Source organism: Phycodurus eques, chromosome 4 (assembly GCF_024500275.1).
Source record: "Phycodurus eques isolate BA_2022a chromosome 4, UOR_Pequ_1.1, whole genome shotgun sequence".
In the NCBI taxonomy this organism is placed as follows: Eukaryota; Metazoa; Chordata; class Actinopteri; order Syngnathiformes; family Syngnathidae; genus Phycodurus; species Phycodurus eques.
The window spans coordinates 24,019,843-24,037,107 of NC_084528.1; the positions used below are offsets into that span (position 1 = coordinate 24,019,843).

At 37.9% G+C, this 17,265-nt stretch overlaps 1 protein-coding gene across 1 annotated transcript; it reads right to left on the reverse strand.

Moving 5' to 3' along the window:
* Nucleotides 1-652: 652 nt before the first annotated feature.
* On the reverse strand, nt 653-12,470 carry plekhf2 (pleckstrin homology domain containing, family F (with FYVE domain) member 2). The gene is made up of 2 exons (XM_061674750.1): nt 12,246-12,470; nt 653-4,785 (listed from the first exon to the last, which is right to left on the reverse strand). The coding sequence occupies exon 2, from the start codon at nt 4,772-4,774 to the stop codon at nt 4,049-4,051; it is 726 nt and encodes a 241-aa protein (XP_061530734.1). The 5' UTR covers nt 4,775-4,785; nt 12,246-12,470; the 3' UTR covers nt 653-4,048.
* Between the last annotated feature and the right edge of the window lie 4,795 nt (nt 12,471-17,265).

The window sequence follows — 17,265 nt, forward strand, 5'->3', positions numbered from 1 at the left end:
GTTGTATGCGTCTGTCATTTTGTTATTTAAGTTTCCTTTAGCAGCAACGTGACTGCACATAAACACCAAATGGAATTTTCTTACCCTTTGAAATTGTGCAATATGCTTTTGAATATCATGTCAACGGATTCAAATTGTCAATTGTTACTGGATTGAATCATATAATTTTGGTGGTATGGGTTTTATTCTACTCAACGACAATTTTTGGACAAATTTCATAGTTTCCGAAACAGGTGTTTCACGGGTTACTGCACTGCAATGTAGCAAGTGAATGACGTCACAATAGAAAAGATACCGTCTGTTGACCATGGAGGAGAATTATATTTTAATTCAAGTTGAAACTATAAGATACAGATGATGAAAAATAAGGTGGTACTAACACGTCGTTTTTGAGGTTATTTTACAGCATGTGCATTGCGCAAACAAACGGATGGATTAAAAAAAAAATTATGGATTTTTATTAATTATGAATTATGGCAATGCCAAGAACTGATGTAAATTTAAATCTTTATGCAGTAAAAGAAGCACACAAAAAAATGTGGTCACGGACAAGGTGTAAGGTAGTAAAAGCCAACATGGCCTGAGGGTTAAAGTGTTTAAAGTACATTCAAAGTAGTGCAATCAAAACTGAAATAAAAAGTCAAACAGGCAGTTTAGTTTTGAGTTTTTCTTTTAAAAAACCAAGTGGAGAGGATGAGAACACTTGCTCACTCGTACAAGAATTAATAAACTAGTGATCATCATTCATTAATCTGATTTTACATTCTGATTGAAGCCCTTTTTTTAGACACCTTTAAACGACATGAAAAAGACGAAAACATAATTCCAAGGAAAATCAGCCATGTTATGAATCTCCAAAGCTTTTGTGGCTTGGGAGGCGAAGCAAGGTGACATTTCATTGGTGCAGCATTCAGGAAGCACAACAGCAAGTTAGTGTATCAACTTTTGCAATACTATCAATATTAAAAAATATCATAAAAGCACTCATTTACAAACGGATTACAGCTGGTATCATCACAGCCCTTTTTTTCGGACGGACAACAGACAAAAATAACGTTTCTAGAAAATCAACACAGGAGTAATTAAAAAGCATGTAGCGGCCGTGACATCAAAAGATCACCAAGGTCTACCTCATCATTGAATTTGTTTAAAACAAAAACAAAAAAATCCCTTCAGCTGCTTTCAAACTTCACTCATTTTATATGAGTGCCACAAACGGACAACTATTAGAATCACATCAGGGAGAAAAAAAACAGACAAATTCTGCTACAATAAGTCTTATTAAATAACTTTTTAAAACATCTTACATCATTTTTCAACAATTTCAGACTTTTTCCCCCGAAAGAAATTATTTTAAGAAAATAAAGCTCCTTTTTTTTCCCCTCCAAGATCTGTCTCATGTGAAAAAGGTCGTACTTTCGAGAGAGAGAGAAAAAAAAAAGTTATTTTAAGAGACGGAAGTTGAGTCTTTTTAAGAGTAAAAAAGCCATCATCTGAAAATGTGTCATCACAGTTATTGTTTAAAAAGTCCTAATTTAATGAGTGGTCTTTTTTATTTAAAGAAGTAGTGATTTCCTGAGAAGTTACATTTTTTTTGAAAATAATTGTAACCTTAAAAATCTGAATTTTATGAGAATAAGGTATTTTTTCAAGTCGTAAATTTATGAGTAACTTTTTTTTTTTTTTGTATTTAGTATAAAATTTGAATTTTTTTAAACAAAAAAAACTTCAAAAACAAAATAGTAATCTTACAAGAATAAAGTTTCAATCTTATGAGAATATGCTTTGTTTTTTTAAAATTGTAATTATAAGAAAATAGTATTTTGTTATTATCATGAGAATAGTCCCACTTTGTTTCGGAAAAGATGTAACCAGAAACTAAAATTTTTTTATTTTTCTTCCAAGGAAAAAGCCTTTTATTTTATAATTTTTTTTTTACTGTGTGTCACATCACAAAAACAGTAATGCTGTAATTTCATGCAAATAAAGTTATTTTTGTGGGGGAAAAAAATGTCATCTGAGGAGTCTTTTTTTAATAAAAAATTCATAATATTCAAAGGCGAATTGTACTCTTTTTTTTTTTAAGTCGTAATCCTATAAAACTAAAGGCTTCCCCCCCCCCCCCCCCCCCCCCCCAAGATATTAGTTGTAATTTTACAAAATTAAAGTTGTCTCGTATCAATCTTCTGAGTCGGATTTATAAAGAAAAAAAAAAACTTCTGAGACTACAGTTGAATTTTAACAAGAAAAAAAGTCATAATTTAATATGTATGTGAATTTAAAATTTACCTCTAAAAAGACATCCTCAAATACTCACAACATCGACAGGTGAGTGAAAAAAATTCATATTTGAACACAAATTATGTACATTAGTTTTGATTAGTCATTCAATTAGATGCCTTCAATAGACAAAAAGCTTTTGCGTTCGCCATCTTAAACAAAAAATAATTGCAGTTACCATGGCAACTGTTGCCAAGATGACGTTTAACAAGCACCAAATTTTGTTATTTTTTTTACCAGAGTGGGGGGAGGCGTTTAGTGTGCTGTACAAGGCACTAAGGTGACAAAGTGGAGGCACACGCGTGTGCGTTTGCCACTTGAGTTGTCGGAAGCAGCCACACCATGATCACATCATCGTCGTCATCTTACAGAGAAAATATAGAAAATACTACAAAATCCAAAAATATCTTTACTACAAGAAAAAGGTATCGATTCGAGAAATAGATCAAGACTTTCAGATTTTTCACAATAGTACTTTTTCGATTAAAAAATGACTTGAAAAGAAACTCAAACATATTTCTTTCCCCTGAAAAACAAACTTTCTCAAAACGATTCAATGAAATTGTCTTGGGAAAAAAATTACTGAGTTAAAAGACTTCCCAAAAAGTAGTCTTTCATAAAGAAATAAAATTGACCGTTTTTTTCCTCAACTTTAAATCCTAAAAACAAGTTAGCTATATCACATTTTTTACTTTTACTTACTTTTTTCAATGTTTTTTTCTTGTGAAAAAGAAATCCCCAAAAATATACGACTTTCTTGAAAATAATATTTTAAGACTTTTCTTCTAGGAAAACAATTGTCTTAAATTTATGGGAACAAAAAAAAATTTACTTTTGAAAATACTTTTTCTTGAAACAATCTGATTCTTGAACAAAATCTAACTTTTCATGTGTGAATTAAAAATAATAATTGGTTTTATTTTCAAAAACATTTGAGTATTTATTTCCAAAAATACTTAACTAGAAATACCAAATTTTCCTTGAAAAACAATTCTCAATTAAGCAACTTTCTTGATATAAAATAAAGAAAAATTGAAAAGACATCCGATTTCAAAAATATTTTTCAAAAGTCATTTTCTCAGACAAAGGAGAACAAGTTGAAATCTGCTTTATTTTACTTGAAACTACAACTTGTCTTGAAAATATATGACTTTCTTGAAATTAATTGAAGACTTGAAAAAAATCTGAATTCATGGAATTGTTTTTCTTGGAATGTATTTGGGGGTAATATTCAACTTTTCCCAAAATATTTTCTTGAATCTTTTTTTTTTTTTTTTTTTTTTTTTTTACTTTTAGAATAATTAATTAATAGAAATGTTGCTCAAACCCACCCCCAAACAACCAAAAAACTAAAAAAAAAAAAAAACCACTAAAATAATTATTTTTTTTTAAACTCTTTGCAGAGGAAAAAAGTAATTGCACTTTTTGTCCTTGAAAAACCTCTCCCTAAAACATGACTTCCTTGAAAGATTTTATTTTATTTTTTAAATGACTATAAATCCTACTTTTCTTGGAAAAAAAAGATCTAAAAAAAAAAAAAAACATCTGATTTTCCCATAAAATCCTGAAAAAAATTGATGAGCCTTTCTTGAAAACAAAACAAAAATGACTACTTTTTCTCGAAGTTATAGGCCTTTATTCTTGTAGTATTTGAGTTCATTTTTACCTTAGTAAGTGGATCTCAGTGTCGTGTGGCGGTAACGCGTGTTTGTGAAGAGAAGCAGCTCAGTTCAATGGCCATCGCGGGAACGCTCGGGCACGTCCCCCCTCAGTCGCTGCTGTCGTCGTCCTCGTCGTCGTCGTCCGACGCGTCCCGGAAGTCCCCGGGGCGCCCGACCGAGTCGGAGCGGACGCCGGCCACCAGCTGGCCGTAGCAGAACTGGCAGACGCGCACGGGCTTGGAGGACTGGCTGGGCAGCAGGTACTTCTTCTCGGAGCAGGGCCCGCACACCACGAAGCCGCACTTGCGGCAGTGGTGGCGGCGGCTGACGGGCGTGAACTTGACCTTCTGGCAGCGCATGCACACGGCGGCCTCCGAGTCGGGCACCCAGACGGCGGCGTGCTCGCCGGCCGGCGCCTTGCCGCTCTTCTGGAGCAGCTCCTGGACGCACTTGCCGATGTGGTTCATCCACTCGGACTTCTCGGTGGCAGTGGCGGCGTAGACGGCGAAGGACTTCGTGGGCGTCTTGATGAGCCAGCCGTTGCGCAGCTCGCCCTCGTCGGGCACCGTGTCGATGGTGACGCTCTCCAGCGGGATGATGTGCTGCTTGTTGTACTTCTTCTTCTGCAGCACGATGTTGCCGTACACCAGGATGTCGTTGAACAGGAAGAACTGGCGCGCCTTGGGCTTCTTGCGGCACAGCTTGGTCAGGACGCCTTCACCGATCAGCACGCGGCCCGGGATGGCCAGGGGCTGGCCCGCCGCCCCGAAGCAACCCTCCACCACCGTGATGCGCTTGGAGTTGGCCTCGCTGTTGGCCAGGCGGTCCACCATCTTGGCCCGGCCTGCGCCCACACAACACAGAGCGCGTTACGCAAAAGCTGACATGTTCAAGCGCTGTCAAAAGGAGGAGGAGCGACGCTGAAGTGAGCTGAGGAACTTCATTTAGACAAAAGTAGTACTTTGGTTCTATCTTGTGACATATTGGTGCCAGGGAACCAAGTTAAACAGAGCTGAGGAGCTTTATTTAGACAAAGGTAGTGCTTTGGCACAATCGTGTGCCGCCTTGGTGTCAAGGAGCTATGTTGATGTGAGTTGAGGAGCTTCATTTAGGCCAAACTAGTGCTTTGCTACTGAGGAGCTTCCTTTAGACAGAAGTCGTGCTTTGGCTCCATCTAGTGGAATATTGGTGCCAAGGAACTATGTTGAAGTGAGTTGAGCAGCTTAATTTAGCCAAAACTAGTGCTTTGCTGCCATCTTGCGGCCTCTTGATGCCAAGGAGCTATGTTAAAGTGAGTTGAGGAGTGTCATTTAGACATAAGTAGCACATCTCGTGGCATCTATAGGCAATTCTAAACCTTTTTATGGGGGATTCAATACAGAGATTTTTGCTATTTACAGCAGGGCTTTGTCTCTAAGCCCCAAAGTGACCTTTACTTTACAAGAATAAAGTTACATTTTCTTAGAAGAAAACGTTTTTTTATTTTTGTTTTTCAAGATAGATTTAAAATATTTTAATGGATAATGTAACATGACAAGATTTTTTTTTCAAAGTCTAAAAAAACGTTTTCTTTTTTGATAACTAATGTAATAAAACAAATATAGTCACACTTTTTTTAAAGAAAAACTTATTTAGAAATGTGTACTTTTCTTTAATGTCACATTACAAGAACACATTTGCATTTTATTCATGAAAAAAAGTTGTTAGTCAGCTTTCAATGAATAAAGTAATATGAAAAGAATAAAGTGGATTTTTATAATAGGTTATCTAAAGTCATATTTATGCTGTAATACTGAATAATGTGATATTAAGAATGTAGTTACATTTTTTTCAGAAAAAAAGGTTTTTAAAAAGTCAGTTTTTATGAATAAAGTTGGAATATTACATTAATAATTGCGTTTTTAAAGAAAATTTATTGAAAAGTTATATTTTTAATAATTAAATGTGTATAAAGTCAAAGTCAAGAATAAAGTCAAGATTTTCCAGAAAAAAAAAATATTTTTTGAAATGAATAATGTCATAATATTGCAAGTATTCTTTTTTTCTACAAAAAAAGGTTATTTAAAAAGTAGTATTTCCATGATTAATGTTGGTATATACCAAGAATAAAGACACTTAAGTAATACATTATTGCGTATGTTTGCAGTTTAAATGTGTTTAAAGCGTGTTGGAAGGGTGAAACTATACATATTTTCTTAAATGATATGGCCTCGCCCGTGATGAATTGGTGTTCGTTCACTGTGTCGCTTTTGAGTGCAGTGGTACAGCGGAGGACGACGAGGTCATTGGCATTCCACGCAAGCCCAGTTCACAACAACGTTATGCTAACGAGCGTGGGCCGTGTGCAGCCTCCCCAGTTTAACACAGCCATAAACACATTAATAAACCGGAGCACTCGCCTCACAGGGCACACACAGTCGGCTCCTCGGCGAGACCCCAGAGGACGTAAGCTCAGCATGTAGCACACGCTAGCGATCCATACTTGTGATCAACGCTACTGTACCACACTAGCACTACGCGTTTCGCGTTATGTTAGCATTAAGCTAGTTGAATGGTATGGTGTTTAAATATGTATTGTTTTATGTGTCAGTTTTACAGTAAACTTCAACTGGGAATGACAAACAGCTTGAGGCAAGTACGCTTTGCCTCTCATTTGAACAACTCTGTGAGAGAGTCTTCTTTTCGTTCCCTCAAAGTGATGTTGTATCGTAGTCTCCCATTTCTAGGCAGAGAGAGTACAGCAGAGAACAGGCTCTAAAGGAGTGATTCTCAAAGTGTGGTACGCGGGCTCTCTCAAGTGGTACGTGCAATGACCACTGCCCAAGTACAGTTCAGTTGTGTTTAACTATACAATATTTATATTTAATATTTAACAATAACTTTGCATTAGTTATTGTTGTTGAATGCAAATGCAATAACTTTTGCATTTGCATTCAATCTTGAAAGACTTTGTTTTTAAGCTTTTATTTAGGTAAAATTTGTAACTTTTATGTGCAGTTTAATATACATTGTATGTACTGTTTAATTGAATCAATAATATTTTTTTTTTTAGATTCCTATATTTAAGTGCAGTATTACTGTTCAAACTACAAAAGATGTTACAATGCCTTACAATCATATAAAATGTACTTTTAGGCGTAAAGCCTCTGCTTTGTTTTTAATGGAAACAAAGGCCTACTAGAGTACTATATTTTAAAGGTTGGTCATGGTGATGGTACTTGGAGAGCTAAGAATTGTTTTAGGTGGTACTGGATGTCCAAAGTTTGAGAACCACTGCGCTAAGGAATGAATACTTGAAAGTGTATGGTCCCTCTATATTACCGATTTTCACTTCTTGCAGGTGGGTGTGGAACGCATCCCCCACGCCGAATGGAGGTTCACTGGATACTGTGTAAGTCATGCTAGTGAGCTGAGCTAGTAAACGATGCTAATTAGCTATACTAGCCTTTCCCCAAACTTGGACCCGGCACACAAAATATGCTCCGATTGGCCCGCTGATCATTAAAATGTTGGCTATCCGAGACAAAAACAAGCCTGTTGGTTGACATGAGGGAGCGCCGTGTGCATGCTGACTAGGCGCTAGCGCGGAAATGTGAGGTGTGAAGAAAGCCACAGACGCGCCTGCCGTAGGATAAGAATAATTAGCAGCTCTAAACAGAGCACGCGAGCGGCCTTAAAAAGGCTTGTGGAGTCGCTCTGCAACTTTGGCCACTTCGCACGGAGACGTGTGGTTGGTAGATAACGCGGGAAGCAATTACTGACGAGCATCACGCAGCAACTGCTTTCAATTCTTACGGCGAATATTGTTTAACATCAATGCGAACAAAGGGAGAGAGATGATTTTTTTATTTTTTTTTACTCTTGCAGCTCTAGTGTTGTAATTAAAGTATTTGAAGTTAATGTTTGCGGGTCTATAGACAACGTGTCATTACTGAGTCAGAGTCACTTTTAGCCTTCTAAGCAGCCTGCCTACATGTCGGAATTTAGTTTTTAATGGCTTGTTACTGCAGCATCAACTCGCATCGATGGCGGAGGCGCAGCTGGGAGAGCACCATGCTGTGAAGCGTGATAATATGGATTAAAAACAACAACAAATCTCGAGACTGACGTTTAGCTCTCGACTTGTCAGGATTGTGAGCAGGCGGTCCAAGTTGAACTAGGATTGTGAAACGTGTCTTTTCGCTGACCGGTCATATCTAGCATGAATTAGTCAGCTAAAAACTTCACTTAAATTGCTGGTTGGTAGACTGGTAAATGGTAGACTTCCCATGTCTTTTCGGGCATAGCTTCTTGAGACTTTTTTGCAGGTCTCCATGATAGACATGCCTACCAAATTTTATGTTGTTCAGAGAAACTGGCTTTGGGGTCTGATTTTTCAAGAGGTTGAGTTATTGAAGATTTGTGTTTTTTGCCGTTATGTTTTATAATCAAACTTAGATGCTCTTGTCTGTCCACATGCAAGGACAAAAACTCAAGATTTCCCACAATTTAGTGTTGAGCACCTGTCTGCTATACGCGCTATAAATTTGGAAGCAATCGGACGAAATCTCTATGACAACTTGATATACACTTCTGAAAGAACAAATTTGCTCAAATTACCTTTATGTAATTATCAATAACTTATGGTAGGAATCTATGCGAATATTCTGATCATGTTAATGATTTCTCACAGTAATTATCAACAATGATCTAACAAGATAGGAAACAAATTAAGATCAATGTGCAACACTTTGCTTCTATACAATATACATCTCTATAAGTGTTTGCATTTTCAAATGATCACATCTATTAAAGAAACTAAAATTTAAAAAAAATATAACAACATACCTAGGAATTCATAATGGCCCACATGCTACGCAAATGGCAGACTTCCTTTGTCTTTTCAGGCATGGCTTCTTGAGACCTTTTTTGTGGGTCTGGTTATGAGAGACATGTCTACCAAATTTCATGTTATAAAATTTCATAAACATGCCTGTAGACCCACAGAAAGGTCTCAAGAAGCCATGACCAAAAAGGCACAGGAAGTCTGTCATTTTGACTTGAACCAGACATTTTAGAGTCACATGAATTTGAACCACATAAACTAGACTAGACAGATGGACAACGCCATTTTGCAAAGAACTTGTAAAAACGTGTTTTCGTCGTCGTGTGTAGGCGGAGGATGGCAGTGAAATTTAAGGCTCGTCGTAAGCTCTTTTATAAGTCAGCTCCACAAGGTTCAAGCTTGAACAAATTTCTTAAACAGCCTGAAGGAATAGTTCAAGTATTACATAACTTTCATGCGTTCTAGTGATAACTGTTGAGGCGGAAGGTGTGTTTCAGCAGAACCATTTAGTCTTTTCTTTCATGGCAGCCAGCATTTTTTTTTTTTAACCCACATCAAGTTGTAACAATCAAGCCGTTCGATCGGCCGATGCATGTCCAAACATGTCGCTGGATAATCTTGTATTCATTACAGGATCTTGTTGAAATCCATCCTGGGTTTTCTGTGCCTCAATATAAGAACTCACAGAACACTTCATTAGCTACTGTACACTAGCCATGCTATGCTGGATAAAATATGTTCATGTTTGATTGACACTTTCATAAGTTTTTTTTGTTACTGGTGGTTATGAGTCATAGTCATTAATACAACCAGTAAATGAATGTTGAATGAATAGCTCTATCGCAACGTGCAAATTATCACCTCCAGCAAGTGGCAATCATCAGCCGAGGCAAGAGCGAATCTTTAGTTATTACTTCCTTTCCTTTTTTCAGTTACATATTTTAAAAAAGACATTGTGTATGTGCTTGCTTAGCTGCGTGCTGTGCTTATTTTTTAGTGTTTAAACTAGTAATAGAGGCAATCATAATCGCTTTTAGGGGAGTGTCAATTATTTGCAGAAATTCCCTCTCTGTTACTCTTCCTGTCTCTATCTCCGTTGCACTAACCACTGCGCTTATAGGGTCATCAGCAGGTTGCAACAGAGTTACACAGAGACTGGAAAAATCACATATATCGGTCCAACTGAACACCAAAATTTACAACAGGTGTTTGATGCATGAAACATTCCAAGGACAACCACTTCTACATCTTTCTGTGACTCTTCCACTACAGCAGAGGACACTTGCATTCAAAGGTTAAGGGAGGTCAAATTCAGCTCAGCTGTTATAGTGCATTTTTGCTTCATTCTGAAATTCCTAACCATTTGTCTGTGTATATACAAACACTACTACTAGCACTACTATGACAGTAGTGTTTCTTTTATACAGTGATTAACTTCTTTTTCCACTGTGCAGTTGAGAATATGACAAAGTGTTGCCTGTAAACTAAGTCAAGGTGTTACCATGGCAACAGTAAATTCCAGTTACCGTACTGTGGTCGACATGCGACGGGCACCTTGTAATCTGCAGCCATTTATACACAAGGACATATTGGATTATGATTACACAAGGCGGTGTGCTGGGAAGGGAAAAGGGAGTGGAAGCGGGGGAGGAAAGTCGGGAAAGGAGGGTAGATGATCAGGTAGATCACTGAAGAGCGCCGCGCCCTCCACACCTGCGGCACAAACACTTTCACGACACGTATAGCGGAGTTTCCCTACAACAATGCCATTATTTTATAGTATATTCATTAATAGTTTAAGGTGTAGAATGCCCACATTAATCTTCCGCACAACCGCAGAGCAGGAAACAATGATTTGAAATAGTAATCTAAAGTGAAATTGGGCTTTTCGTCATCTGACACTAAGTAAGTAGAAAGTCAGTAAAGTGGGAAAAACGAAAATTTAAATAAACTGGTCCCCCATCATAAGATTATTAAAATGTTTATTATTAAAAGTAATTTTATAATTCATCAATATATCAATGTCAATATCTGTCTATCACTATCAAACTTTCCACTTTGTACTAATCGAAAACACTGCATAATTAGACTATATTTATTACTTACCATATTACAGCAACATGCATCATATTAATCTTATTTTGTTTTTTCTTTTTTTTTTTTAGATTAGACTTAAATTTATTTGAATCCCTCCCCAATGCTTATCTTTCCTCTTTGGTAGTTACACTATATTAAGAATTTACAGCGCTTCACTTTTTTTCCACATTTTCAGTATATATATCAGTATATAATGCGTAGCCAGGACAGAGGCGCTTGTTCAGCTTTTCTCCCTGTCTTACAGTCGCTGGGTCATCATCACATTTTTTTCCCGCGTCTGACCTAGTGGCTGTGACATTGCACACAAAAAGTCAAAGAAAAAGCAAAAATCTAGCGAGGTGATAACTCATTTGTGCTTCTATTAGAGGTGATTGGAGAGGATGTGTTGAGCATAAAGCTCTTTGGAGGGACACATATTTGTGGGTGCTAAGTAGCTTAGCAGACCCTGCCTGCCTGGGGGAGGTACAAGATTTTTTGGTCTTTTTTTTTTGCAACTCGCTGAGATGCAACTTCCCTTTTGAAACAGGAAGGCGACTCATCAAGAGTCTGGATCACACTTTCGCTACACCTCAAGAGCATATTCCATATTATAAATACTTAGAACATTCTGTAGAGTAGTTTGACGTTGATGAATGAAGGTGGACTGGTCCCAGAACAATCGAGGGGCACAACGAGACAAACAACGCCTCGTAACTCACATTCACACCAATTTTGGCGTCATCAATTAAGCGCCGTCAATGGCAGGTCACACATAAACAATAGACTGGCCACCAAATCAATGTCAGCGCGCATATAGACAAACAATGGACTGATAGCCAATTCATAAGAGGAAAACCTCACACAAGTAAAGGGAGAACGCCTCATGCCCACACAGGAATCCGAGATTCGAACCCCGAACCTCAAAACTGTGAGGCAGACGTGCAAATAAGTTATCATGCTACACTCAAATGAACTTAAAAGTTCCACTGTTTCCAAATAAGAACTTTTGAACAAGCACTAGCACAACTTTAACTATTTAAGATGACACATTTGTCGACGGGTCGAAATGGCCAACTTTCAACTGGACGTCCGATTTGGAACAACTGTCGCGAGCGTTAGCCTAGCCTAGCCTAGCTTGGAAAGTTAGCTTCTTCGCCTCAATCGCGACTTGTGTCGACTTTTTCCCCAACTTCAAACTTAAACAACACAAAACTGGTGAGCTATTGATCCATTTGGTCCCGGGAGAATTATCGAGCGTGCAAAGTTCACCAGGTGGATAAACCCAGTCGAGCTCCGGTGAGGAAAAGTCAAGGCTAATCAGTTAAGCTAGTAAACACTATGTATGTCACATACAACACTTAAGACGAGTAACTCCCCCCGGCCCCCAAACTCAAAGTACGTACCAGACTATTTTCTCTTGTTTCTCTCTCTCTCCCTCTCCTTGTTATCCGGTGACTATGAACGCGTATTATATGTGGGCGATGGAGCGAGTAGAGCGAGGAGTTCCATTTAGAAACTGTCCGTCACAGAGGAGCCGAGCAGCCACAAACGCACCACCGCCCGCTGCTTGCATGAAAAAACAACAACAACAACATGGCAGCCGAGCAACGCGATGCCTTCATGGGAAACTCGACGGTCGGAACTCAGAGACACTGGTCAGACCAGGCGCGTTTAAGCAATACTTGAAGTTCGGAAATCAGAGTGGGATGGGGGGATGACTCAGACGCTCACAACATAAAATGTCAATTGTGTGGATTTTGAGGGACTAAATCATTAATATGGTCTCAAATATATCCTCCAATGTTATTGGGTGACTCCTTCCCATCCATCTTGGGAACTATTTCCATTCCCCCCAGTCCTACTTTCCCAACAAGTCGTTGCTGGTGGACTGCCTACCATTTGTGCCCTTCAACTGGACTGGTGGCTGTGGGGGAGGGTCGGCGAAGTGGCCCAGAGGAGTTGAAGCGTGATGGGACTGGAGAATTGACACATTCCTTCTGCATGTGTATGTGTGTTACTCTACAACGGACTGTACAGTTGCTTGTTTATTTTCAACTTGGCTGTGGCGAACGGTAGTGACGTCATGCACGCTGTGAACGCAACATCTCTGATCAAGTGGTGAAGGGAGACTCCAGACCTTTTCTTTCGGCTTGAACCACTTGACACGACAACACAGTAACACCGCATTTATGAATGGATGTTTTGTATGTGTGTTTTTTTTTAAGTGATTCCGGCCCTCTGTATGTTCCACATATATTGAGGATTGACAATAAAATGCTACCATACCACCAAATGATGTTGTCCTTCCACTGCAAGGAAGACAATGTGAATTGATGGGGGATAGACCTTATGAAGTGTACTGGCGCCATCTAGCAGTGGGGTTCAGAAGCGCACTTGCATCTTACATTTTACCGTCATTTCTCATGTATAATGCGTATTTCCCCCCCACCCCAAAACAAAATGTCAAAAGTAAATAGTGGACATTATACATAGGTATAGGGAGAAATGGGGAAAAAAACTTCACATTTTAAAAAAGTCATCTAGAGGATATAAAAAAGCTGTACACTTTCATTCCAATATGCCAGCGCCATCTAGAGGTTATGAAAAAGGTGTGCGCTTTCATTCTGGTATGCCACCACCACCTACGTTATGAAAAATGTGTAGCCTACACGTTCATTCCAATATGACAGGGGTACATATGACTGGATATATGTACAGTTGTGGTCATAAGTTTGCATACCCTAGCAGAATTTGTCAAATATAGTCTAATTTTAAATACATCTGATGACTGAACTACATCCATCATGGTTATGTTTTGTTCAATGATAATGCTTTTCTGAAATGCTTGACAGTTTAATTTGAATCCCATCAAAAATAAAATTTAATGTGTTTCGACTGGCCTTTCATATATTTTTTTAATTGTTCACATCTTACAAATTCTGCCTGGGTAATCAAACATATGAGCACAACTGTGTGTTTTCTCATTTACTAAATAAAAGTAGGGCTCTGAATTTCAAAATAAGAGCAAGTAAATAATATGAAATGTTCAAATGTGAAGAATTCTTTGAAAAAACTAACAAAATACAGATAATACTTTGTTTTGATCATATGGGTAGAAGCAAAATCATGCATTGTAAAAATACATTGTACACGCCCCAAAAATCTGGCAAACCAATCTGGCTAATACGATGCCTAGTGACGCACTTCTGCTCGGGCATGAGTCCCCCGTTCCCACTACATAAGAACTTGAGTGCTTTTGTTTGTATCAGCGATTATCCTATGCCTACACACAGAAAATGCATCTTTCCCTCAGATGGTCCAGTGGCTTGCAGGCTTTGACTGGGTGCATGTGACGGAGAGGTGTAAGAGGGAGGAGAAAAAAAGTCAGACTTGACAGCCAGCGTGTGGACAGGGACTTGGCGCTGGCCTTGCCGCTTTAGAGTGGAGCGCCTCATTGTTGCGGCGTGGAAAAGGCCCGCTATGACCTTTTGGGCTGTATTCCAGCCACGGGAGGCTTTAAGAAGGTATATTTTCGCAACTCTAACATACAGAGATGGGGGGGATTCGAGTCAAATGACTTGACTCGAGTCGACTCAAGTTGGCAGTTTTATGACTTGCGACTTGCTTGCCAAATACTTCAGAAAGACTCGACTTGACATTAGACTTGGTAGCCAAGAGACTTGACTTGACTTTGACTTGAACTTCATGACTTGACAAGTCGTCTCGTTTAGAGTTGGAAATCTGCAATTTAATTCAGACAGTTTGCGTTTTTTTTGTTTTTTTTTAAGAAACGTTTTGGGGGGTCATTTCCGTCAACCTGGCAACACAATCTCCGTTGTTGCGTCAGTGTGACGTAGCCTCCTGCATGAACAACGACGGAAGGAGCTCCAAAGATAATACAATTTGGATTCAAGGATTACGTTGTCGATGAAGTCTGCAAAAAGAGGATGGCGACCTGCATGGCTTGCAACTCACGCGTTAAAAACACAACAACAACGATGTCGAACTTCATCCGTCGCAACAAAACTCACAAAGACAAGTAAGCTAATTTAACAGTTTAGTTAGCTGGTCAAACATGAAGTTCCATTGACTTGTTTGGGACGATTAAAAGCAACAATGATGTGACTCTTCTCTGTGGTGTGTCAAGACACTGTCATTTGACATAATATAAAAAAAATAAAAATAAAAAATGGGGGAAAAAAAAAAAAAACATGTTCAGCTGATGCAGCATCTCCCACAATCCTCCTCTCTCCTCCTCCCCCTCTGCTTGCTTGCATGCTTGCTTGCTTGGACACGCAAGTCCAAACAAAGATGACATCACTGCACACTCAAACGTGACTCAGAGGCCAGTCAGTGGAGCGTAAAGCTAACACACACACACACACACACACACACACACACACACACACACACATACCCATCTGTCCAGCCCTCCAGCCTGGCCGCCCCCACCTCCCCTCGCCCATCCCCCATCCCTCGGCCCCCCCAGGGACTCACCCAGCTGGGGTGATGATGAGGAGGGAGGCCCGCAGACAGCAAGTAAAGCATGTCACAGTCAGAGCGAATTAACGCCACGCTCTTTGGTGGCGTGCGGGGATCGAACGCCGGCTCGTGCCACGCAAGCCACTCGTGTCATCATCGCCCCCTGCTCCTCCTCTTCGTCATCGCCGAGCAGGGCTGCAATGGACACCGTCAGCACGCCATGGCCAGGCTTAGCATCATCATCATCATCATCATGTGCACGTTACACTTGACCTTTCCCCCCCAGTCATTTGTGCATGTAGATGAGGTGAAAGAGAACATGTGTGTGTAAAATATAAATACATTTAATGTTTGTTTACAATCAATTGTTTAACTATTGATACACTTTTATATTTTTGAAATATATTTTTATTTAATGTTACCTGTTGAAATAAAACATATTTTGATCAACAAAATAATTATTAATAATAATATTTTTTAATTACATTTTTAATTTAATTGAATGATTACACGTAACCCTGCAAGGGAAAATTCAACTCACACTGCTGTATATTTGTTTTGACAATTATTTTGACAATTATTAATGTTAAATGTACAGTATATGTAAAATCAATTAATAAACTATATCTATATGATCATTTGTATATATTTTATGTATATATTTCATTTACATAATTGTGTGCTTTGTGAGATGCCTAACTGATTTTCATTGTTCCTGTGACAGTGACAATAACGTTGTATTCTATTCTATATATTCATTTGTATGTTTTTAAGTTTATATATTAACATTATTTATTATGAATCAGATGAATAATTAATAAAACAATAATCTATTAAGATAATACATGTTCAGTGGAGATGCAAAATTGTTTAGTTACTATTTTTTTATCTCGAAAAATACCACCATTTTTATTTCACGTACAAAAAACAAATAAAAAATGGCTAAATTAATGCATCAAATATTACAGAATTCTCGATATTCTAAAGGCTTGGCGGCTAAATTAAAGAATGGAGTATATTTGATTTATTTTATCATTCTAAATAATAAAACAACATTTAAAAAATACTTATAAATTTAACTTGTCTTTTTTATTTAATTTAATGATTGGTGTATTAATTATAATTTTATATTTCATGAATATTAATTTAAAAACAAAAATGAATCATTATTTTATTATTAAAATGAAATCCATATTGAAAAGAAAATATGAACGCCGTGGCTCATTCATCCCTTTTAAAAATCAAATGTGGCCCTTGAGCAAAAATGTTTGCCCACCCTTAAGATAGCTCTATTTGTCAAAAGCAATGAAGTTAATTCAAGTATTATGAATTATGTTCAAAATTAATTCAGTTCAAAGGTTGGATTGAAATTATCCTCAGGGGGAAATAAAAACCATTCTTTACACTCGCAGAGTAAAGTGTTGATCAAAAAGTCATATTTTTCTTCAAGAAAAAGAATGAAAATAAAGTCATGTTAACTGAGAAAAAACGTCCGTTGAGAATAATACATTTTATGAGGACAAAAACAGTTGTATTTTTCAAGAAAAAATATGCAGTCACACATGAAGTACGTTGAATGTCACACATGAAGTATGTATAAAAACACACTTACAAAGTACTGTACATAAACATATTTGGATTACACCCACAAAAATATACAGTAAAATAGATCAAATGACACACATCCAGTAAAGTACCTGAAGTGAATCACATGAAGTAGATTGAACAACTCACATAAAAAGTACATTGAATGACACAAATTACACCGAATGACACACATGAAGTACATTGAATGACACTCACAAAAACAGTCACTGTCACACATGTAAAGTACACACAAAATACATTAAATGACACACCTGAAGTACACTCAAGTGTTTTGAACAAGTATTTAGTTTCATTCCTGCTCTTCAAAGCGTTACGGTTTATCCGCTGATTTGG

Bases quoted from the DNA above. Each gene is read 5' to 3' on its own strand.
- plekhf2 (XM_061674750.1), bottom strand. From the start codon at position 4,774: ATGGTGGACCGCCTGGCCAACAGCGAGGCCAACTCCAAGCGCATCACG.